Source organism: Tauraco erythrolophus, chromosome 6 (assembly GCF_009769465.1).
Source record: "Tauraco erythrolophus isolate bTauEry1 chromosome 6, bTauEry1.pri, whole genome shotgun sequence".
In the NCBI taxonomy this organism is placed as follows: Eukaryota; Metazoa; Chordata; class Aves; order Musophagiformes; family Musophagidae; genus Tauraco; species Tauraco erythrolophus.
This window is the reverse complement of record NC_141470.1, coordinates 44,681,212-44,705,415: the sequence shown is the minus strand read 5'-3', so window position 1 is coordinate 44,705,415 and position 24,204 is coordinate 44,681,212. Positions and strand designations below refer to the sequence as shown.

The window sequence follows — 24,204 nt, the reverse complement described above, 5'->3', positions numbered from 1 at the left end:
TAGAACATGTGATGGAGAAAATTGAGTTGTAATTTATAAACCCCATTGAACCACAGTTCTTTCAGACCAGGATTGACATCCCACTGGGCATCATCCCCTGCAAGCTAGTGTGGAGCTAGTGCCGTAGAATCATCTTTCTGCTAAGTCGCATGAAGATGCACGTGCTCTTGCTCTGGCAAGAGAGTCCAGCAAAATTATCTCGTGCAGATGTCGCATTAGATGAAGCTCTTAAGCCTCGTATGGTTTTGGAGCAGGATTTCTCACTGTACTATTCACCTATCACCCATTGCAGGGCCAGAAAAGGCTGTGTTTATTGCAGCTGCTGTCAGAATGCAGTTTGAAAGTAAAGCTCTCCCATTGTAGACATTATTAGGTGTTGGGATCTGTATCAGTAAAGAATTGATGACCCTTATCGCTTAGTATATTGCTCTACTGTGGGTTGCAGGAGACCAACACAGAAGTCTTTCTAGGGATGCACTAGGAAATGTGGTGATCGTTGCTTGTGAACTGCATCTGCCCTTCCCAGTAGGTTTGGTGGTAGGGGCTAAGTGACATATAGGACTCCTAGAAGGCTGTAAAATGTTATTAGTAGCATACATTGTTGCTTAGTAACTTAAACATCTCTAAATACTTCTTAAAAATTAAGAAATTTGACAACATCTTAATTCTATATGAAAATAATTTTCTTGTATAGGCCATGTTCTAGTCGAGTTAATAGTTATTTTGCTACTTAGAACTCCTTTGTAGTTTTCATTGAAAGTGTTAAGTAGTGAGTTTGCTGAAGTTTATCTTTAAATATTGAGTATAGCATGTAGCTTAGAGCTGGAAACAATGTAAAGAAATATGTTTACTTGTTTAGGAAAAAAATGCAAGCAAGTCTGTAAGGCTACAGAAATCCCTTTCAGATAAAAAAATTAAAGGTTTTGCATATTAGAAGCCAGTTGCTGTCTGTTGGACCAACAGAAGAAATTTTCTCCAGGAGAAAATGACAGCCTTTTGATGTCTTACAGTCTAGTCTTGGAATTTTCTCTGTCATCTCTATTTTGGCACATCTTGGGATGAGTTGTGTAACAGTGAATATGCAAAAACAGCACCCCTTAAAGTTTACGTGTATTGATTATGGTTTTAGGATTTCTTTCTTATGTTGAGCCTTCTCTCTGCACATATTTTAAGATGTTGTGTTTCTTTACAGATATACCACAAATGAGACCAAAGCCACACTATGTAATGGTTAAGAAAGATGCTGAAACCAATGAGGCAGTATATTGCACAAAAGAACCTTTTATTAAGGCTCGTGTTATTGTCATTCGGTGGTTGGTGTCTTTCTGGCTTGAGCCAAAACCTCATACAGGACCTCATATTCCTGGAATGGAAGGTGAAAATGTGCCAAAGAATATTCAGGTAAAACTAAACATACAACAAAGTTCTTTTGGTTTCATGTTTTTGTCTTAATTGTTATGTCAACCATGTGCACTTTTCTGATAATTATAACTAATGAAAAATTTTAAAAAGGAATTTCTCAGCAAATTTTCTGCTTATGAATTCAGTTTAGATGTACTTCCTGTGCTTCTTTTTTCCATATTCTTCTATTTTGTTTTTAATCCAATAGACATAAGAAGCCTTGAAATTCAGTGAATGCTATCTTTGGGTGTTTTTTTTCCTGAATTCTTTGTAGTGTTTTAAATTATACTGTTGTATGGCTTAAATTGTACTGTTAACTGTTGTACTAAAAATGAGCTGTGAAATATTCCCTAATTTTTATTGCAGAGAGCAGCTGCTAGCATGGCTTCACGGGAGGACAGCAAAAGTGACAGTACTGATAAGCAGGATAGAAATGCAGAGCCAGAACAATCTCATTCTAATACAAGTACTCTAACAGAGAGAGAACCAAGTTCTTCCAGCCTCTGCAGTATTGATGAAGAGCATTTAACCGATATTGAAATTGTCCGGAAAGTCTTTTCTTCTAAAAGAAGCAATGTTAATTTTCTAACTGAGATTTTTCGACAGGTAAAGAACCCTCTTTAGAATGCAAGAATCTTGATTATTATACTGTAAATGATCGTTATGTTATGGTGTTCTTTCAAGTGCGTTTGCTAAGCAGAACATTATATAAATGTACAGGTTTTTTCTGTCATCTTACCTTTAAGGTTTAAGATGTGAAAAGTAAAAATTGTGAAATATTTTCTAAGTAGAATATCCCCTGTTCCTAATTTTTTCACTTTTATTTCTTTAATAGCCAGTTGAACAACATTTAACTTTGACTTAACAGTTCCCAATAGACAGGAGCGTTTGATCTTTTCATATGTCAACTCAGTAGCTATTAGAGCTCATAACCAACCATATTAAAATAAGCTCCCTGTGGGAGTCTGCAGCTGTTGAAGAGCTGTTTTAGGAGCAATTGAATGTCCTTATCTTGATAGTGTTCATCAGAAGAGTGGGACAGATGGCTGTAGAAGGTAACAGCTTCTGCTTCTGACTTTACTGCAACCAGAAATGTTAGCTGAGCATACTCAAAATAGTTTCTCAACTGGAAAGTATTGAACAAATTTAAACTGAGAACATATGCCAGAATACAGAGTGTTTGTTTACAATGTGAACATACATAAATTCAAGTTCCATCTTCCTTACACCCCATGCTATAAATAAAAAATGAAGAGATTTTTCTTAGTGGTAATAAAGAAAATGTATACGAAGTTTAAATTGAAATGCATCATACTAATTGCTTTAAACAGCAGAAAACTAAACATTTTGCAACTCCAGTATATCTGGATGAAACGGATGTTTTTTGAATGAGGCAAACAAACATCAGAAGCTTATCTGGATCCAATGTGTTGAGGAGCTTGGGCACATTACTGAAGGAGATAATGGAGTTACCTGAATTCGACTGCTGCTCAAGGGTTTACGGAGTCTGAGACATTGAATGTAGAGACTAAATTATTGATAGTCTATTTAGAGACTGCCCCTCCTCAGTGAAAGGCACAGCAAAGGCAATTTTCTTTGTTCTTTTCACAAGGCACTCTGCGAGTTATGTAGATTATTGGGATTTCATATGTGCTTATGAGATCTCGTTTAAGTCATTATTTAGCCAGAAGTTTTCAGTGTAAGTTTATTTCTAATATGCCAGATACTTGTAATGTTTCTGAAACATTAGGGCTAAGTTATTGCAGTCAGGAGGAGGTTTCAGTTGTACTGAATGGTGGGAAGATTGTAGAAAAAAAGTTTTATGCATTTTAGACTCCAAGCTACAAAAAATGTATATGGGCTTGCGGAAGACAGTTAGGCTTGATGAATGATAGTGATGAACTTGTCAGCTGAATTCAGTAATACAGAGCAAAATTCTCTTTAGTGTGATAGTGGTATAAAATGTCTGTTTCCAAAGAGAACATACTGCTTATGTCAAGTGAGCACTCCTTAAAGACATGGGCAATGAGTTTTCAACATTCACTCCATAGACTCCATAAAACTATGTGTTAATGTAATTTATCCATTCTTTTTTTAAGTACAGCTAGGGCATCATGGTCTTTGGTAAATGTACTTATAGTTAGTTAAAACCTGACTAATGTTAGACGTTTCTGATCTCTGACTAGTTGTTACCAGCACAACAGATACAGAAAACCTCCTGAAGAGGGCAGTGATCAGCCATCACACCGACCCAAATGCAGGATTTTTTGAAACAAGCCTTCTGAAGTTTTTTCAAGGAGTCATTTATTTTAAGGATGCTATTTTGTAAAATCATTTAACCAAAAGTAAGATACATGGCTACCAGTAATGTATGCCACTTGAATTTTTGTTAGTAGTTTAGAACTGATTTAACTCCGCTCATCCCAGTCCTCTGAATCAAAGATGTTGCAATAGAAACTTCTGCTCATTTGTTTTTCATACCTTTGATGAAAGTTTGGGCCTTAGTTTCAGCAGGCTAGGTGTTGAGTAGACATGCCTGTATGGATTCTCGTATCTTTCTCTTTGGCAGTGAAGTTTTTGAAGTACTTTCTTGATAAGTTTTCTTGCTAATACTTTTTTTGTGTGTGTTTTTAGTTTACAGATGAAGAAAGTTGAGCAAACATTTAGGTTTAGCAGTAATTTATTTGTTAAGATGCTATGCTGCCTGTATTCTCTCACCTCTCCTTATCCCTTGGAACCTGTACATTATAGAGCTCAATTTGATTTCAGGTATTGTAACTGTTTTTTTGTTTGTTTCCTCTTCTACTCACAGGCATTTCTGTTGCCGATATGTGAAGCAGCAGCCATGAGGAAAGTGGTAAAGGTGTATCAGGAATGGATTCATCAAGAAGACAAGCCCTTATTTATGAAAGAACCTGAAGAAATAATGCAGTGCACAACCGTAGATTGTGATGAAAGTGTTGTTGACCACAATTCATCAGAGAAAGTGAAAGAAAGAGAAGAGGTAAAATATTGTTGGTTAATATTTGTGCATCTTTTGAATACGCTAGTAGACGAGTAGAGAAGTGGCCTCCTAACATATCGTATGTGGTTTAATTTGATGTCAGAGCATCTGTTGGGAAGAATCAATAGCAATTGAACCAGGACAACTATATACAAATAAAAGGATGAGGAAAATAGTAGTTATTTAATCCGGATACGTCAAAATAACTGTTACAAACTTCTTAAAATATAGTTATGTCTTTAAGATGCACCTTAAACATCTGTCTACCATTGTTTACTATTTATTATCTATTATATCATTTTTCCTTTAATATAAAATCAAAATACCTGTCTATAAATCTATGGGTTTTTTTAGAAAAAAATATTTTTCAGGAAAAAGGGATGAACTCCAGTCATGTTCGAAATTCAAACTGGGGAAGAAATGGGTGTTATGAAGACACTTTGCATAAAACATCTGAAATAGATACCGAAGAGCAAAATGTACGAGCTGGAGTGCAGTCAGTATTGCAGGTATGAAATCGACTTGATGGCTAATTTTCATCCTAATAATAAAAGTCTTGTTATCAGCACATAAGAGTGGAATATAGTGCAATACTCCTGGAAGGTAAACCTATGCTCCTTCAAAGCATCTCTGAATTTAAATTTATTTTAGTTTTAAAAAGTATAATGATAAATAGTGTTAGAATAAATGACAGTGGTTCACTATATTTTTATTGACCTTAAGTAGGACAGCGTATACAAAAGTGTTGGATAATGTAGTATTTGAATAACATCGCTTTTGCATCAGGACATGCATTCTGCTCTGCATTGTATCACAGAAAAAATAATTTCTCATTTGAGTGTCATGTTGAATTATACTAATTAAGCATTTAATGAGAATGCTTAGAAGCTTTTTTCTTCTAAGTTATTAGTCACCACACACAAGCCATCTGAATAATAAAGTGTACAGGGATATTTTCTCATCTTTATCTGAATTACAGAATGGATGAGTACATAGTGTTTGAAAAATTTGATCAAACACAACTCTCCATTTCAATGATATCCTTAAGAAATGGGAGAGTTGCAGAAGTCTCCTAACAGAAGTTTTCTAACTGCTTCTAGGAAATTTGGCAGAGTAGAGATTGTGTTAATTTCAAATGTTCAGCGAAATTCTTTACTGAAGTTGAGGATATAGAAAATCAAACGTGTATAATTTGAGGGTCTTTGAAATGCTTTAAAGGTCATATAAAATGTGTGCGTTTTATGTATAATATGTGCACGCACATACATACATATAGGTGTGTATATGACCGTAGCCTCATAGTACTCTTTTATTCGGGGAAAAAAATTGTTTCTAGATAAAATGAAACAGACATGCATTTGCCACTCCACCATGTGCACTTTTACCATGGGTGATCATGCTAATTAGAACTCATACACCTTGAATGATGTCCTGAATAGGGTTTCCTGTTGTGCTGTACATTGCTATGTATTGAATTAAACTTTGTAACTGAAATAACTGTTAAATTCAAACATGTTACAATAATTTAGCTTCATAATCTTTGCATACAATGACTATTTAAATTAGAAAGTGTTTCTGAGAAAAGAAACAGTGAAGTATCTTTATTTGCAATGTATTACTAAGGTTTACGCATCTGAGAATGCCATTCTCAGGAGATTCTTCATGTTGAAATTTTTTAGACGAGTGTTCACTGGACCAGCAAATGTCTGGTGGAGCCCAAAACGGAGTCAAGACATCATTCTAATCCGTTAGCATGTCTGAATTTGAGAGATTTCCTGACCTGGAACTACACTTGACTTTTTTCTGTGAATCAAGAATCCAAGACTTCTGGCTGGAGTTTTCTTCCCATTTAATTATTGCATAAACTGATTTCTAGGCACTTAGAGTGGCGTGGGTTCATTAGTTGAGGCTAGTGAATATAAAGCTGCATACTAATAGTTTTTAAGTATTAAAATCCAAAGCTTTCAGTAGAAGAACCAATGATTTTTTGTATGTGTGGGTTAAAAAAGACAAATATAAATTAATTGGAAATCTAGTGCTCACCATGATTCAAATACTTCCTAAACTTACATAAAAATATAACAACGCTTCAGTAGTGGCTCCTGTAACTCCTACAGTGTCCTTGCCTGCTTTGTTTTCATCATTTTCATTCTGAAAGCCCTAATTCATTGTCTACTAAAGTCAACCACTTTGGGGGAAGGTATGCTGTTTCATACTTTTGGTCAGCCTTACTGATCACAGTGGGATTGTCACCGAAAATCTGGACAGAAACTCTCTAACACAGTTTGCAGTGTTAGAAAGCGGCATTACTTCTGGAGGGAAGGGATGCCATCCAGAGGGACCTTGACAGGCTGGAGAGGTAGGCCTGTGAGAACCTCATGAAGGTCAACAAGGCCAAGTGCAAGGTCCTGCACGTAGGTCAGGGCGATCCCAAGCACAAGTACAGGCTGGGCAAAGAATGGATTGAGAGCAGCCCTGAGGAAAAGGACTTGGGAGTGCTGGTGGATGAGAAGCTCAGCATGAGCCAGCAATGTGCACTGGCAGCCCAGAAAGCCAACCGTATCCTTGGCTGCATCAAAAGAAGCGTGGCCAGCAGGTTGAGAGAGGGGATTCTGCCCTTCTGCTCTGCTTTCGTGAGACCCCGCCTGCAGTACTGTGTTCAGCTCTGGGGACCCCAACATAAGAAGGACATGGAGCTGCTGGAGCGGGTCCAGAGGAGGGCCACAAAGATGATCCGAGGGCTGGAGCACCTCTGCTATGAAGCCAGGCTGAGAGAGTTGGCGCTGTTCAGCCTGGAGAAGAGAAGGCTCCAGGGTGATCTTATTGCAGCCTTCCAGTACTTAAAGGGGACCTACAGGAAAGCTGGAGAGGGACTTTTTACATGTAGTGATAGGACAAGGGGCAATGGCTTTAAATTGAAAGAGGGCAGATTTAGATTGGATATAAGGAAGAAATTTTTTACTTTGAGGATGGTGAGGCACTGGAACAGGTTGCCCAGAGAAGTTGTGGCTGCCCCATCCCTGGCAGTGTTCAAGGCCAGGTTGGATGAGGCTTTGGGCAACCTGGTGTAGTGGAGGGTTTCCCTGCCCATGGCAGGGGCGTTGGAACTAGATGATCTTTGAGGTCCCTTCCAACCCTAACCATTCCATGATTGTATGATTACTTTATTGCGACGGCAGGTGCATGGGGCATATCTCCTCCTGGGATGCACACCTGGCCCCTGGACAGAAACTTAGTTGCACACTACAGTCATGCATATTCATAACGTGTACATTTTCATTGTTATTTTCCTAAACAATTGGTTAATTTTCTCTTGCTTTACATGCAAATTACTTTGCATGCTCAGTCTTCTTCCTCCACCCCTTTCTTTTGGGTCTGGGGTATGTTTAGAGCAGGTGGTCCATGAGTCGGTGGTCGCAATCTCCCCCTGCTGGAATTACCTTTCCCCCAAGTCACTGCTGCACGTGTTCACAATTCAGAAAAACATGATAAAAAAGTTTAGACATTTTCTGGCATGTTTCCTTTAAGGGCAGGCAGTTCTTGATAAAGAGTCTCCCTTCTAAAAACTTCTGGCAGCTTCAAGGATTTTCATCTTGTTATGTTCTTTAGGTATGTGTAAACTGCCTACTAAAACCTTCATTAAATTCTTACGCAAAAATTTTAACCCCTTCATTGTTGGATAACAGGATGAATGCTTTAGTTTCTGAGAACCTAATAGAGGCCTTGTCATGTTTAAGCACGCATTGTGTACCAGGACTGTTTCAAGTATTTTAGTGTATATTGTACTCGTCGGTTGCAGGGTTACAGGTGGAACTTTCGTGCAGTGAACTTCTTTACTGAGACGTTTTTATCTATCATATTAAAATAATTGTATTGAGTAGTTTGTTGTACCACCTGTCTACGAAGGCAAAAATATAGAAGCATGTTTTGTAGAAAAAAATGGGGAAAAAAATCAGTGTTATTGTTGTTTTATAATCACATGAAACTAACTTATATTTAAATACATACTTCTAAGTGCAGCCTTTTCTCTTAATCATAGATTTTTTTTTCCTGATTGCTACCAGCTGAATTGCTGAAAACATCAAAGTGCTTCAAGCTCATAACATCCACTCTTTTCTACTTACAGATTTTTATAATAAATTCTTCAAATATATTCTTTCTCGAACCTGCAAATGAAATTAAAGCTCTGCTGGATGAACACACTGATATGTGTAAACGCATTCTTAATATCTACCGTCACATGGTAGTCCAAGTGACTATGGACAAGAAGACATGGTAAAATGCTAATGCTTTTATCTTAGATTACTAGTTCACAAGATAAATGTGAAAATTTATGTGGTAGTAAACACAGTAGAGTGGTATTGACTATGTGAACCAGATTCTCTAAATCAGTAAATACATGGTCATTAACATCACAGACAACTTAACACAGGGGAAAAGGTTATCTGCTCTGTTAAAGCCAGTAGTAAGCACTTAGTTTGAGGCAGCTTAACCTTTAGTGAAAAAAAGTAGTAAGCTAGGATATACAGGCTACTTTTAAGGAGCTACTGATGACTTTTTGCCAAGGCGTTTTAGTCATATCAAAGTGCTAAATATGAAAACACATATGAAACTTCACAGCTTTCTTTAAAAATAAACAAAACATCCTCAGATAAGTGTGGATAACTATTATAATCATGCATTTTACTCTTGATCTGTGATCGTGTACAGGAGTCTGTGTACTGTTTAACTGTTTTGTTCCTTTCCAGTGCTTAAGGTGCCTAGCAGGTACAAGGGACCCACTTTCAAATTATTTCTAGTATTTCCCCCTTTCCTTTTAATCCCTGTTTCTAATGAGGTAGTATATTGCCACTATTCTCTATTGCAAGGAAGAATTAGCAAGGGGATTTCAAATGGCTGATTTACTCTGTTTTAACTTGACTTACATTCAATTTGTCACTAGTATTACCTGAACTCTAGGTAAGTAGAGCTGGCAGTACATATCATTTGAAGCTTGTCTCCTCTTGTGAGGAAATAAGGAGTCAGTTCAAGGCTAGCCACTGGGAAATATGGGAGTAATAATAGTAGAAAACGGATTCCACCCTATGAGTATTTTCTTCCCCAGTTTCACATCATTGTAAAGAAGTGACTCTAGACTGTGATGGCAAAGATTGTGCCACACAATATAATTGACGAAGTATGTTAATGATAATGTAACATTGCCAAAACCTGTCGTTGATACAAAAAAAAAAGAAAAAAGAAAAGTAAAAGCTCAGTTTGGAAATATAATTAAAACTTTAGTTGTAATTTCAAGCCATTGAAGGTGATAGCACTTGAATGACCTGGGAGAAGATGTTTGAGGGTGACAGGGGCTCCTCACTTTTAAGTGTGAAGATTGGAGTAATTTCTTTTGCAAGAACCAAGTTAGACTGTTTGTGATCACTATATCCTGTTTGGAATGTGTTGCAGCAAGTCAAGCTTGATTCTTATCTTTAAAAGTATCCTAGCATATACAGAAGTATAACAAAACAGTAACTCTAAGTTTAATATTGTTTTGCAGGGAACAGATGCTACTTGTGCTGCTCAGGGTTACTGAATCTGTGCTGAAAATACCACCTCAAACTTTCTTGCAGTATCAAGGAAGAAAAAACTCCACTTTAGCTGGAAGACTTGCAGGACCTCTTTTCCAGGCAATTAAACATAAATTCACTTTAATTAATTCATCTTAGTTTTGACCAAGAGATTAGATGCAACAACCACTATTGGCTGGTTTGTCAAATCGTTGATCATGTTACCCAGATAACGTGAATGGTGTGCGTTAAAGAACTGGCTACATTTGTTACTTTCTGTCCTATATTTAATGACACCATGACAATGGTTTTTGGGGTACTGTGAAATAAAAAAATTCCAATCCTTTAGTTGAGTTGGGATAACTGGCAATGTGTGCAGTGTTAGCCTGCTTCTATTGCAAAACTAGCTCAAGTCAGCACAAAATCTTCTGTGCTATCCATGCCTAACCAACTGGGTTTTTTATTCCTTACAGTAAGCTGTAGCAGATCCTTTCGAATCTTGCAGAGTGCTGTTGTGGTGGCTTCTCTGTAAATAGAATCTGTATTTAGAATCTAGAAGTCTCTAGATTCTTCAGTAGGAAAAAAAAAAAAGGATATACAAGATATGAATGTGATGAGAACTGATTGAGAACAGTATTACAAAACTCATTGGCAAAACTTGTAACATACCAAAAGATCTTTCATGAGTCAAATCAGTTGTTGCTGTACCAAAGTCAGAAGCCCATGTTAACATAACACTTGATAATTCATGAAAATTTTTCTGTGTATACTGGTGAAGAAAAGAATGTCAGGACTACACAGAAATTTCTGTGGCAGTTAGAAACATCTTTTTAAACAGTAAGATTTGGATATTGTCATCTTATGTTCGGAACCCAACTTTTCTTGTTTTATTCTTTTAGACTCTTATAGTAGCTTGGATCAAAGCGAATCTAAATGTGTACATCTCTCGAGAACTTTGGGATGACTTGCTGTCTGTAATGTCATCACTGACATATTGGGAAGAGCTGGCCACTGAGTGGTCGCTGACAATGGAGACACTAACTAAAGTATTAGCTAGAAACTTATATAGCTTGGACCTCAGTGACCTGCCATTGGATAAATTAAGTGAGCAGAAGCAGAAAAAACACAAAGGCAAAGGTAAGACAAAAATGTGTACACGTTGTTTGAATTTGAGCTAGGGTAATGAGATGTTTGGCACAGTAGAATTTTGGCCTAGCCTTTTTAGTATACCTAATTGGGCATCTCTGTCACCTGAAATAACATAGTTTCTTTAGGACAAGGCTGCTTTTTAGAACCACCACAAAATCTCCATGTAAAGTCCTGCGAATAGTTAGGCACATACAGAATGTAGTTCTTAAAGAGGTGTTGAATTTAACATAAACTGTTAAATTGTAGTGGGTTATGCCTTTCTCATTTTATCAAGGCAATTAACTAGTTAAGTCCCAATCATAACTTCTTGAAAGTAACAAAGATTACATGTAGGGTAAAAATTAGCTAGCTAGCAAGTGGCTATTGCAAGCACAACTGGAATATTGATCCTGAAATCCAATTAATGTTGTATAAAGATGAAATGTGAGATGAACGTGGTTTTGTTTGGTTCCAATTCATCACTAAGCCATTGTGAAGACAAGTTTTGTTGAAGTGACCTTGTCGCACTATTTAAGAGAAAGGATGCTTTTAATAACCCATATGAATGATACCAGTTTTTAAACTGATTCCTAAACAATGCAGAAAATACTCTGTAGGACACAAAACCAGGAGAGGAGGTGGTTACTTGCTTATAACGGTACAGTTCTGAAATTGATAAGGGACAGGAAGTCTGTTCTCCTGGATAGAGCGCTGGATTGAGATTTGCAAAACCTGAGTTCTCTTCCCAGATCAGAGATTGACTTTCTGCATGTGACCGTGAGCAATCACTTCTGTCTTTGTTTCCACTTCTGTAAACATGGGTAACAATACTTTTATCCTTAAAAAGTGCTTTGAGATCTAATAGTGAGAGGAAGGATTATATTTAGGATGAGTAACAAAGATAGAAAGAAAGTGTAATTTTTAGTCTACTTTGTAATCGGTGTTCTGATTAATGTGGTTCTCCAGTCAAACGTGAGGGAAGGTGCTTCCCACAATATCCTAGAGTTTGATAGTGAAAAGTAATCTATGGGCATGGTCATTTCTCCCTCTTAAAGAGGATGTTCCTGTAGGCTGTTTTTAGCTAAAAACATTTCATATGTTTCCAAATTTCTCATCTTGGGCAATGGTATTATTCACACTTTTCTTTTGTTCTTCTAGTATGTGACGATTGGGAAAAATAAATTTCTCTCTAGTTGACCCTGAAAGGTTATTCCATGGTAATGGAACGTGGTAATGACCATACATTTTTGTTTCCGATACTATGCAGATTTCTTCTTTTTCTTGCAAAAGACGCAGTTTAAAAAAATACAGTCTGTGATGTGAGATAAGAATGTGTATAGTTATTTGAATATAGGCTTAAAAAACATTTTGAATCATCTGTATCACCTGTACAGAGCCTCATGAGAAGAGTTTGTTAGCCTCAGTACTTGAGTTCCAGAGAAAGCGTCCCTTGTTAAACGTGAGTTAGAGTTAACTCCAGCTTTGGAAGTAACAAATATCATACAAATCATCCCAAATTTCTTTGGTCCTGTTCATTTACTACTAATAATGAATATGTTGTACTAGGGTTCACTTTCCAAGAAGATGCCCTTTTAATGATTGTGATTGTTTATCAAGTGTAATTTTGGATTATATGAGTTCAGTGTAGATAAGGAAATACATTGCAAGTATTCCTTAGATCACTTTTTTTTTACATACGGTTGGTTTTGATAGCTCCTCATATGAGCTTTATTTACTTCAATATAAATGTCAAATCTGAATTTGCTCCATCTTTTCTTAATCTTAGTATAGTATTTTTATATGAATTTCCATATAAAGAAAGAGCCTTATTCTCTGAGCCCATCATACTGGTTTTTTTTTTGCTTTTGCATTTGGTGTTAAAATATTTTATCATCTTTATTTCTTGTTCCTCAAATGTCACAAAATTATTTGGAAAAAACCTCGCAGTATTAATGGTCTGTAATGTACCTTTTTGTGTGTCTTGTCTAATAGGAACAGCAAAGGAAAATTTCTGTAGTTACACACTTTTATCAGGCTACAACCTTTGTAAGCCCAGTTTTCTTGTGGTTTTGCACTTGGTCAGAAAAGAAAATCACGATAGTTTAATAGCACCAACACTTCTAAAAAAGTTTGAGTATCCCTCAATGTTAATGCTGTCTGTGTGGGTTTATGTATTTAAAAACCAGTAATGAGCTGTTTAGCTTTTAAACCCATGCTTGCTTTGATGACATGATTTATTTTATGCAACCTTAAAACTCTCTGAAATAACTCAACTACAAATACCTGGTGATATCAGAATAGAAGTAAAGACATTTGCGATTTTATTTTTGCAGGAGTAGGGCATGAATTCCCAAAATCTTCTGTTGATAAGTCCTTTTCTAGAGGCTGGAGCCGTGATCAGCCTGGACAAGCACCCATGAGACAACGCAGCGCTACAACTACTGGCTCTCCAGGAACAGAAAAGGCAAGAAGCATAGTACGGCAGAAAACAGTTGGTATGTATCTGTAAAAGCTGATAAAAGTGACATTTGAGAAAAGGTCAGGAATTAGTAACTGCTGTTTGTAGCAATGTGGATAACTTCTTTCCACAAAAATATACGATCTATAATAATTAGTTAAATGTAAATTATGCTGCCTTATGTGCTGTAGGGTAGCTGAATAGCTTATGGTTACTAGAATTCCAGTTACTGCGAATGAAACTAATGCAGCTGATGTATTAATTCTTAATGAGTTTGATCACATGCTTAACCTGGACTGGAAAAATAATACTGTTGTATGCGTATGAAAGAGAAAAAAGCTGAAATGGTTTGAGCAATGGTATGGATAGGTGGGTAACAGAAGGCTTTTTAAGTGCATGTTTTCATAAACTGTGCACAAAATAAGTTGAGTATTTTCCAACTGTGCAAGGTGTGAGAAATATGTATATATCTGCATAGTTTATAAAATGTTTTTTTTTATTGTACCCTGAATCTTGCATTAGTGAAAGATTGGCACGTATGCATGCAATTGTGTATTTCTGAAGTCATCTGTTTCTCAACTTCATTACTTGCAGATACTTCTTCGTCTGTTAGAAATGAGTGATGCTAAACAATGCTTTAGGTGGATTGCTCAAAAGAAGATTCATTTATGTTCATTATTTGCTTAGAATATCTTAACATGAACTGGATTGCACATTTATTTACTGTCTCATCTTGATGATCTCAGTGCTATCCCTTATGTGAAGGAAAGTTAAGCTGATTTTACTTTTTTGTTTAAAAGAAGAACTGTTAAGGAGTATCTCTTGCTTTTTTACTATCTCTGTAGCAATAGTGGCTTTGGTCTTTGTGTGTTATTGCTTCACTGGTACTTCTTGGAAGCAGGTACATTCGGACACAGTTTTAGAAACTAGGGATGCATATCGGCAGTTGATGTGCTAGCTTTTCAGAAATCAACTTTTCCTTTCTCTTTCCAAAAATATTTGCAGTTAATTTTTTTAAGTCATAGAGGTTAGTTAGGCAAAGATTTTATTTTAATATTCTTCACAATTCTCCATTAAAAAAATTTCTTTTCTCGTAAAGCTTTTGTTGATGTGGGAGAGTTAATTGTTCTATAAGCAGTACAGACACGTGAGAAAATGAAGTCACTACTCCAAAATCTCCTGTCTTTTTCATGCATTCAAATGCTATACGCAGCTTTTCTTGTACCTTATGCTGATAGCACCTGGTTTGACTAAAGTTTTCCTTACGGATCACAGATACTTTAAATGTAAATTCTACTTCTCTGAAGACAGACTGTGATTAACTGTTGCAGCGGTTTTGTTTTAAAACTTAATTGTCTTAACAAGATAAAGCTCATGTTAAAATTTATCCTTCCCAAATTGTTAATATTTCAGATATTTTGTCAAAGGGTTATGTTGTTTGGTCAACTTATTAATGGTTTTGTTTTGCTGCTATTTGAAAGATGGCTATTTGTATTGTGTTAGCCCTAGAATGACTGAAATTTATCCTAATGAAGCTATATATTGACCTGGTTAGCAGCAAACTAATCTGATTTTAGTTTCACTGTACTTTAGCTTCCATGGTTTTGTTCCTGTCCTCCAATTGTCTTACATATTTGATATTAATAAGCCAAGTTTGTATTACTGTAACCAGTTAAAATTTCAGCTCCATTCATATTGTAGAATACCATCTGTGAACAAGCATCACAGCATTAGTATGATTTTAAAAGACGCAAAGCCCAAAAAGAGTTGCCAGAGCCAGAGTCTCAGATTGTTCAGTTTTTTAAAATGTTATATGTGACAAAATCATAAGTCTTAACTGTCTGCAAACAGTTGCTTATTGTTGTCTCTCAGGTCTGCTAAGAGCTGTTTGGATACTTCTTAATCTGTGCCAGTTAACGCAGGGTCACATAATAAAAAAAATGGTTTATAGTCACAATGAGTAAAATTTTCTATAGAAAGTTTTGCTGGTCAGATCTTTTCCTTCAGTTTAACATTAGCTCCACAAGCTCAGTCTGGAATTGAGTCAGACCTCAGATATGTTGCATGATATCGGATATGTAGTATATTTCCTTTGATTGTGAGTAATATGGTCTTTATATCTGAGTAGGGGGGATGTGCATGTTGAGTGTTTTATGGTAAGAAAAAGCTAGGGTTTCTTTTTCATCTATTTTATGTTGTACACATTTTGTGTACATCTGTGCACCTCTATTTTTTGAGCCATCCTCATGCCAGCACATATTTATTGCTGCACCAAATTTGTGTGTATATGTATGTTACTCAAATAAAAATCACAGCTTTTCTGATATGCGGTGTGTACATTTTTAGCCTGAACTTATGTAAAGTTATTTTCGGAAAAGGGCCTTGAAACATGATATGCATATGGGTTGAAAAATCTTGGACAGGGCTAGATACAGAATTTGTGGCTTAGGCAGCAGATTCCACTCCTATAAAAATATCAGAGTGGAAAGAATTTACTAATCTGTTGTTCTGCTTTTGTCTGTAGACAACAGTGGAAGGTTATAAATGTCAAATTTCTAGTCCACATTCTGGTATTAAGTCTGCCTCTACTTAACTGCTTAATTGAATGTGACACGTCTTATTTAAAATAACAATTCACTGACATCACATTTTCCTTTTACAGCATCTCAAAGTTAATTTTGCTTTCATTCATAATACACGACAATTTTTCTTTCAGAAGTTTCTGTAAAATTTCCACCTTCCAAATTGTAAATGGGTTGTTCTGCCCCACGTTGCTAGTATCAATGTAATATGGTGGAAAAGATCAAGCCAAATTACAAGGAACACTTCATGTTAAGGTTTTTAATCAACACAGTATCCAGTCTCAAAAGCTTGATTTATTTAGAATCATAGAATCATTTAGACTGGAAAAGACCCTTAAGATTTACTATGTAGCTTGTCATTTTTTCTCTTGCCGACATTAATTTTAAGTTGCACAACGATGACTGTAATGCATCTAACAGTCACTATATCCTGAATTTTATTATTGTATCTCTTAAACAAAGAGATGTTAAAGCCTTACACATACTTGCCTTCTTTTTTTAAAAGCTGGTTTCTGTCTTGTAAACGAAGTTTAATAGAGAACGGCTTCAGTCTTAAAACGTCTGTCTTTCTGAATTGTTTTTTTCAAACTCCACTTAAGTCGTGCTGCATTTGTCTAACGTGTTTTCTGCTTTATGTACATTGACCTACCCAAGTTATCTGCATGTTGCTGTTAGGGAATTCTTTAACCTGATTTAGAAGTGCGATGCGCTCAGTTTTCACTGCACTCCATTCACGTACTTCTGATTCCTGTACAGATCAGGAGCACTAGGATTCCAAGTCTATATTCTGTGTTGTTATGAAAATATATATAGAAAAGTTCAAAGACTGATTAAATATTGTGCTGACAATATTTACGTAAGATGCACTGAAGTTTCGTTAAAAGAACTTTATCAGCAACTATTTTAAAAGAAGTTACCAAATTTGCAACATTTTGGAAAGGAAGCGACTTGAAACAATGAACGTTACTTTTTGAAGAATTTCAAGTATACTTTGAGATTGAACATATTACTGGTTTTTGCTATGTCTTTCTCAAAGGAAAACAAATGTCATAAAGATGAATTTTAAATCTATTGAAAGAGCTGGAGATCTAACCTTGATCCTGGTGCCACAATTCTGAAGTAAGTTTTCCATTCTGTAGGATTGTTGACAGGACATGAGGTTTGAAAATGTGAATTAGCATCAGTTTAGCAAGATTTGCCCAGTATCGATTAAAAGCCAGACCCTATGGATAAGAAACAATTTAATGCTTTTTGTTGTCAAACCATTTCACTTCAGTCACTTCATTTTTAATGTGGGACTATAACAAGTTGTATTGCAAATTTCTCCACATGGAATTGGTCGCTTTCTCATTATGCTTTTGAATCTCTTTTGGAGAATCTTGTATTCAAGAGCATGGGTGTGTGTAAAATTCAGAGATACTTTTTTCAGGAGTAAAGCAAAGGAAACTAGAAAAATGCAAATGTAGTGTCAGTTGCTTTTTTTGTTAAAAAATTCCAAGTTATGAGTGCTTATGGAGTGATTTTAACTTTGATTTTTCAACCCCTGATGCAGTGGGAAAAAAAGCGTTAATTAGTTTCTTGATTTTTGAATGCAAAATCTCTGTAATCGTAATAATAAAGGCATTGTTGCTGCTTTACATAAAAGTTAAAAACTCAAAATGTCTTATGTGTCCACTGATTTTTTTCTTACAGCTCTGCCAATATCTGCCGTGCTGAAATGTTTTAATTTTTGAATTTTCTTCCTTTTTATCTTTGTTTTCTCTGTTGCTGCTTTTTCTGTGACACGAGCCTTTCATTATAGTCACTCTTCTTTTTTCCTTCCCCACTTCTTTCTTTTCCTTTTTAAAGCCATGAGAAGCCGATCCATTGGTGAATGTGCTCTGCCATCGGCCTATATACGCAGTGCTAAAAGTGCTCCTGTTCTGATCCATACTTCCAAACCCTTCTTGCCTGATATTGTTCTCACTCCCCTTTCTGATGAGCTTTCAGGTAGTGCCACCTCTGCTAATTTCTGCACCCCCTTTATCACTTTTTTAAGCCTTCTGCTTTCAAATTCTGCTAAATCATTAAATTTTTCAAAGTAAAAATACTTGGGGGATGGGGGGAGAGGGGAAGAGGTTAAGAATGAATATTTTGAGTCATGTAAAATACCATGCTATTTTGCAATTCATTCTGGAACTGTTGAAAGTTAGTGCTGTGCCAATGTTTACTATCATAAAAGTGGAAATTAGAGAAATCTCTTGCTTTTTCAATTTATTGGTAAGCAGTAATATAGCATCTGTCTGCCAGAGATTACAATCAATTTGAAGTTTTTATTTCTGATGAGTGAGGGAGGGAAAGGAAGAATATAATTTTACTTTGACTTGCCATTTACATCTTTCTACATAAATTTTTGAATTCAGTGTCATAGATGTTGTGTGGACAACCATAATAACGATATATTTAGATCCCAAGAAAAAAGAATTTCTGAAGTATATGATATCATATATCTGAAGTATATGATATCATATAATACGCTTTACAGTATGCTTGTTTTTCATTAACACAGAAAAACATTAAAGAAAAATCTATACAGTTTGGAATTCGGAAGTGCTGTATTTTGATGGTGTTTTCCAAATGATCCATTTTTTAGAGTTGTAATTTTCCTCAACATTGTTTGGTCCAGCAGGGTGGTTGGCTAGAATTTTGTCAGGAGCTTTCTTTGGATAATTTTCTTTGAATAAATAGGTTCAGCAATTAGAATTAGCACAGATTCTAAAATTGCATGGAAGAAAGTTTACATATAATGGTTTTTTTTTCTGTGCTCCAACTATTACATAGGTTTAAACTAGTAGTGGGTAAGGCTGACAATCATATTATGCGTTTGTCTCAATGAGTAGAAAAAAAATACGAAAGCACAGTGGGAGGAATATATATATAGTGAAAACTGTGTACAAATATAAGGACTTAATGGCAGTAATTTTTTTATGAAATATTTGTTCTTTTTTTTTTCCTGTCTCTCCTGCTTGCCTGTGTTACCCAAGAAGTATCAAGAACTGTATTTTCATAACTGTATTTTGATATGTGTCCAAAATTAAGTTATCTTGTGAAACGAAAATGTGGTGCCTTAGCATTCAATCCAAAAACATAAATGGGAGAATGGAGAAAGTTCAAGGAGCCTACTGTAGAGATACCAGACTTCCGCAATGAAAAATTATAAAGTATTTGAATGCAAATCTTGACACCACAAACAAAGAATAATAAAATGCAAATTATATGTAATAAATTAATAAGCTTATGAGTGCAAAGGATATAACTTATGAGATAAACTATTAGAACTTAGAAGATAAAGGGGTTTTTAGGAACAATACATGAACAACCTATTAGAAAATAGATCTTACCTGGCCATAACATTGTTGGAAATAGTCAGTTCTTAATGAAGATCTGAAGAGCACCTACAGAAGAGAACAGGCTTTCACAGTGAACTATTATTTTGTCATATAGTCACTGATACTTAATTATTCTGTCTTAAAAACAGTGCAGTCGATTTTATCATCCATGTTTCTGAAAAGTCCTGGCTTGCATCTTTCTTCTAACGTGTGAAATCTGATGACTCTCTTGCTATTATCCTTTCTGTTGGTACTCATCCAATACAAAAACTACACGACCAATGTAATTCTTTGAAGTGAAGTAATTTTACAGACCTTTGCACTTCTAACATAAAAAAATCCTAGGTACTTCCTAGTTTTGGTGTCTTCTCCAGAAAATGGGTGTTGAAACAGTTTCATATGTGTCCCAAGAATCTTGAACATTGCCAGAAAACTAAAAAGCTCAAGTGAAGAAAATCAAGCTGTTAGAGTGTTGATGGCGAAGTAGCAGAGTAAAGGAAAAACTATCCACTGGATCAGAGTGCACTTTGCTGTCTTAGTTTTCTGCATTTTTTATTGTGGTCTTTATCTCTTCTTTCCTTTTTTTTTTTTTTTTAAAAAAAAATGGAGCCTTATCATTTTCCTTGCCTTTTCTTCTTAAAGTAAATATATTCTTTTCTGAAAACCTGTGTCCAGATGCACAGCATGTAGTTTGGGAAGTAATCAAATTGTTTCTATCATAAGTGAGTGTGCTTTAGGTAATGAATTGCATTTAGCTTGCTGTGACAGCCTTTTCTCTTACTTCACAATTATATGAATATTCCTGCTACCCAAAAATTACTTTCAGATGGAACACAACTTGAAGGATAAGATGTTTCACATAATTCCAAAATAATAGGATGCCCTAATCTTAAGTTTTCTGAAGTAATATTCAGCAACTTTTTAGCTGTGAAACTCCTCATTGAATGATTGACTCGCTGGACGCTGGTGAATCTTGACAGATAGTCTGAAAGAAAGCATTTGTGCCAAACCCTTTACCTTATCTACAGTATAGTATATTAATTTTGAAGAAGAAGGCAGAATACCCCACTATAATTTGTTATATATTGAGACATAATATTTCTACTTGAAGATCAATAAGTAGGTTAACAAAATTCCTTGTAAAAGCTCAGTTTTGACATCTAGTCATCTAGCATCATAGAGGATGCTTTTCCTAAGATTGTAATTCCCTTGTGTAGTTTCTAAGTTATGCTGTATTTCGTGTGGAGAATATTTGCAACTTTTCAAATAGGATCCAGAATGTGGAAGTGGAGATTCATGCTTTAAGATGTTTAGTTAGTAAAGTGGTTTGGTATAGTGCAATTGTTGCAAATCTGCAATGTTTCTAAAAAGAACTTCTCTATTAAACTATTAGAATCACAGGAAATCCAGTCTTGCACGTTTACAGGATAACTAGCAAAATAATGATTTTTCCTGGTCCTATTGAGGACTTTCAGGTGCAAGAACATTTGTGGAAAAAAAACTGTCCGTGAGATGTAGGCAAGATTCCTTGAAGCAGCGGGCCACAAGGGCAGTCTAATGAATTGCAGATGGCAGATTTTTCCGTGCCCACTGGGACTAAAAGAATCAAAGGAGGTATTAACATGAAAGGGAGACTTATATTATGCCTTTACAGCCTTGCTCCCGAATCAGTAAGTAGTCATTAAGATGAAATATAAAGAACTCAGAATCATAATGAGTTTCCCCAATGACTGGAAAAGGGGAAATATAGCCCCCATCTTTAAAAAGGGGAAAAAAGAAGACCCAGGGAACTACAGGCCAGTCAGTCTCACCTCTGTGCACGGCAAGATCATGGAGCAGATCCTCCTGACGACTATCCTAAGGCAGATAGAAAATAAGGAGGTGATTGGTGACAGGCAACATGGCTTCACTAAGGGCAAATCCTGCCTGACTAATTTGGTGGCCTTCTATGATGAGGTTACAGCATTGATGGATAGGGGAAGAGCAACTGACATCGTCTACCTGGACTTATCCAAAGCATTTGATACTGTCCCACACAACATCCTTGTCTCTAAACTGGAAAGACATGGTTTTGATGGATGGACCACTCGGTGGATAAGGAACTGTCTGGATGGTCGCACTCAAAGAGTTGTGGTCAACGGTTCAATGTCCAAGTGGAGGCCAGTGACGAGTGGTGTTTCTCAGGGGTCAGTACTGGGGCCAGTGCTATTTAACATCTTTGTTGGAGACATGGACAGTGGGATCAAGTGCACCCTCAGCAAGTTTGCAGATGACACCAAGTTATGTGGTGTTGTGGACACGCTGGAGGGAAGGGATGCCATCCAGAGGGACCTTGACAGGCTTGAGAGGTGGGCCTGTGAGAACCTCTTGAAGTTCAACAAGGCCAAGTGCAAGGTCCTGCACGTGGGTTGGGGCAATTCCAAGCACAAGTACAGGCTGGGCGGAGAATGTAATGAGAGCAGTCCTGAGGAAAAGGACTTGGGAGCGATGGTGGAGCAGAAGCTCAACATGAGCCAGCAATGTGCACTTGCAGCCCAGAAAGCAAATTGTATCCTGGGCTGTATCAAAAGAAGTGTGGCCAGCAGGTTGAGGGAGGTGATTCTGCCCCTCTGCTCTGCTCTTGTGAGACCCCACCTGCAGTACTGTGTTCAGCTCTGGAGTCCCCAACACAAGAAGGACATGGAGCTACTGGAGCGAGTCCAGAGGAGGGCCACGAAGATGATCCGAGGGCTGGAGCACCTCTGCTACGAAGACAGGCTGAGAGAGTTGGAGCTGTTCAGCCTGGAGAAGAGAAGGCTCCAGGGTGATCTTATAGCAGCTTTCCAGTACCTAAAGGGGGCCTACAGGAAAGCTGGAGAGGGACTTTTTACAAGGGTGTGTAGTGATAGGACAAGGGGCAACGGATTTAAACCGAAAGAGGGTAGATTTAAATTAGATACAAGGAAGAAATTTTTTACTTTGAGGGTGGTGAGGCAGTGGAACAGGTTGCCCAGAGAGCTTGTGGATGCCCCATCCCTGGAAGTGTTCAAGGCCAGGTTAGATGAGGCTTTGGGCAACCTAGTGTAGTGGAGAATTTCTCTGCCCATGGCAGGGAGATTGGAACTAGATGATCTTTAAGGTCCCTTCCAACCCTAACCATTCTATGATTCGATAATGTCAGTATGGCTGTAAATATTCTTTAATCCCAGAAACTCATCGAATGTGTTCTTACAAAAGAATTGAAATGAAAGCTGAGAAGCAAAACGTTGTTTTTTCTCCACTTTCTGAACTAACTTTCCATAATGAAGTATAATCCTGTCTCATCGTTGTATGGGAATCTTCTACTTGCACTTGTGCTGTTGTGCCAGAATGTGTCTCTCCATGAGTTTGTATTTTAGTATATCTATCTCCCACTTGGTGCTGAAAAGATACCTTTTCTTTGTGCCTTCGAGTAGAAAAAGCAGAAGTAAGGTTGATTTAAGGGAAGTTGTGATTGAGTGAGATTGGCTAGAACTACCAATTTCAATCACTTCCTCACTGTAGCATGTTAGGAACCAGGCCAGTGTTTCTTTTACATACATGCAGTGTGTCAGGTAGACAGCCTTCTGGCGCACAATTGCAATGTAGTTAGTGACAACTCCTTAGGAATTGCTGGTGTCCCAGTTTGGCTGTATACCAGTGTGCAGGGGTGAGCCCAGGTTGTGAAGGAGCAGTTTGTTTGGGTTTTTAAACTTTATCTGTATTTTCAATACTGGTGTCACAATAACAGAGGGATTTGAACAGGCTGGAACGTTGGGCTGAGGCCAATGGCATGAGCTTTAATAAGGCCAAGTGCAGAGTCCTTCACTTGGGGTGTAAAAACCCCAAGCATCGCTATAGACTCGGGGAAGAGTGGCTGGAGAGCTGCCTGGCGGAGAAGGACCTGGGGGTGTTGGTTGACTACCGGCTTGATATGAGCCAGCAGTGTGCCCAGGTGGCCAAAAAGGCCGATGGGATACTGGCATGTATCAAGAATAGTGTGACCAGCAGGAACAGGGAAGTGATCCTGTCCCTGTACTCGGCACTGGTGAGGCCGCACCTGGAATATTGTGTCCAGTTTTGGGCCCCTCGCTTTAAGAGAGGTGTTGAGCTCCTGGAGCGGGTCCAGAGAAGGACAACTAAACTGGTCAAGGGGTTGGTACATAAAACTTATGGGGAGCGGCTGAGGGAGTTGGGGCTGTTTAGCCTGGAGAAGAGGAGGCTGAGGGGAGACCTGATTACAGCCTACAAATACTTGAGAAGGGATGGTGGGGAGGTGGGGGAAGGGCTCTTTACATTAGTGATGGGTGACAGAACAAGAGGAAATGGGTATAAGCTTAGTCAGGGGAGATTCAGGTTGGTTGTTAGAAAGAATTTCTTCTCTGAAAGGGTTGTCAGCCACTGGAATAGGCTGCCCAGGGAGGTGGTTGAGTCCCCATCCCTGGATGTGTTTTAAGAAAAGGGTGGATGAACTACTTAGGGATATGGTTTAATGGGAGATTAGGGACGGTTTGACTGGATGATCTCTAAGGTCTTTTCCAACCTAGAAAATCTATGAAATCTATGAAATATATGAACAGTATATTATTAATTTTTTTAATTTCTTCCTCTGTTCTACAAAAAGGAAATCTTTATTGGCACAAGCACTACATGTTTGTTTGAAAATGTTTGTGTACTTGTAGGTGCTAGTCATGCATATATAAGCACCTAAAATTAA

At 37.1% G+C, this 24,204-nt stretch overlaps 1 protein-coding gene across 6 annotated transcripts in view; it reads left to right on the top strand.

The window, feature by feature from the left end:
• RALGAPA1 (Ral GTPase activating protein catalytic subunit alpha 1) overlaps nt 1-24,204 on the top strand; it is a 146,741-nt gene that overhangs the window by 30,720 nt on the left and 91,817 nt on the right. For 4 of the 6 annotated variants that reach the window (XM_086613848.1, XM_086613849.1, XM_086613847.1 and 1 more), the window contains exons 9-17: nt 1,193-1,401; nt 1,768-2,007; nt 4,214-4,405; nt 4,777-4,914; nt 8,532-8,680; nt 9,945-10,074; nt 10,854-11,091; nt 13,416-13,577; nt 17,971-18,111. In XM_086613848.1, the coding sequence (XP_086469974.1) occupies nt 1,193-1,401; nt 1,768-2,007; nt 4,214-4,405; nt 4,777-4,914; nt 8,532-8,680; nt 9,945-10,074; nt 10,854-11,091; nt 13,416-13,577; nt 17,971-18,111 (1,599 nt within the window). The remainder of the gene's footprint in view (nt 1-1,192; nt 1,402-1,767; nt 2,008-4,213; nt 4,406-4,776; nt 4,915-8,531; nt 8,681-9,944; nt 10,075-10,853; nt 11,092-13,415; nt 13,578-17,970; nt 18,112-24,204) is intronic. The other 2 variants (XM_086613850.1, XM_086613851.1) reach the window with 1 other exon arrangement.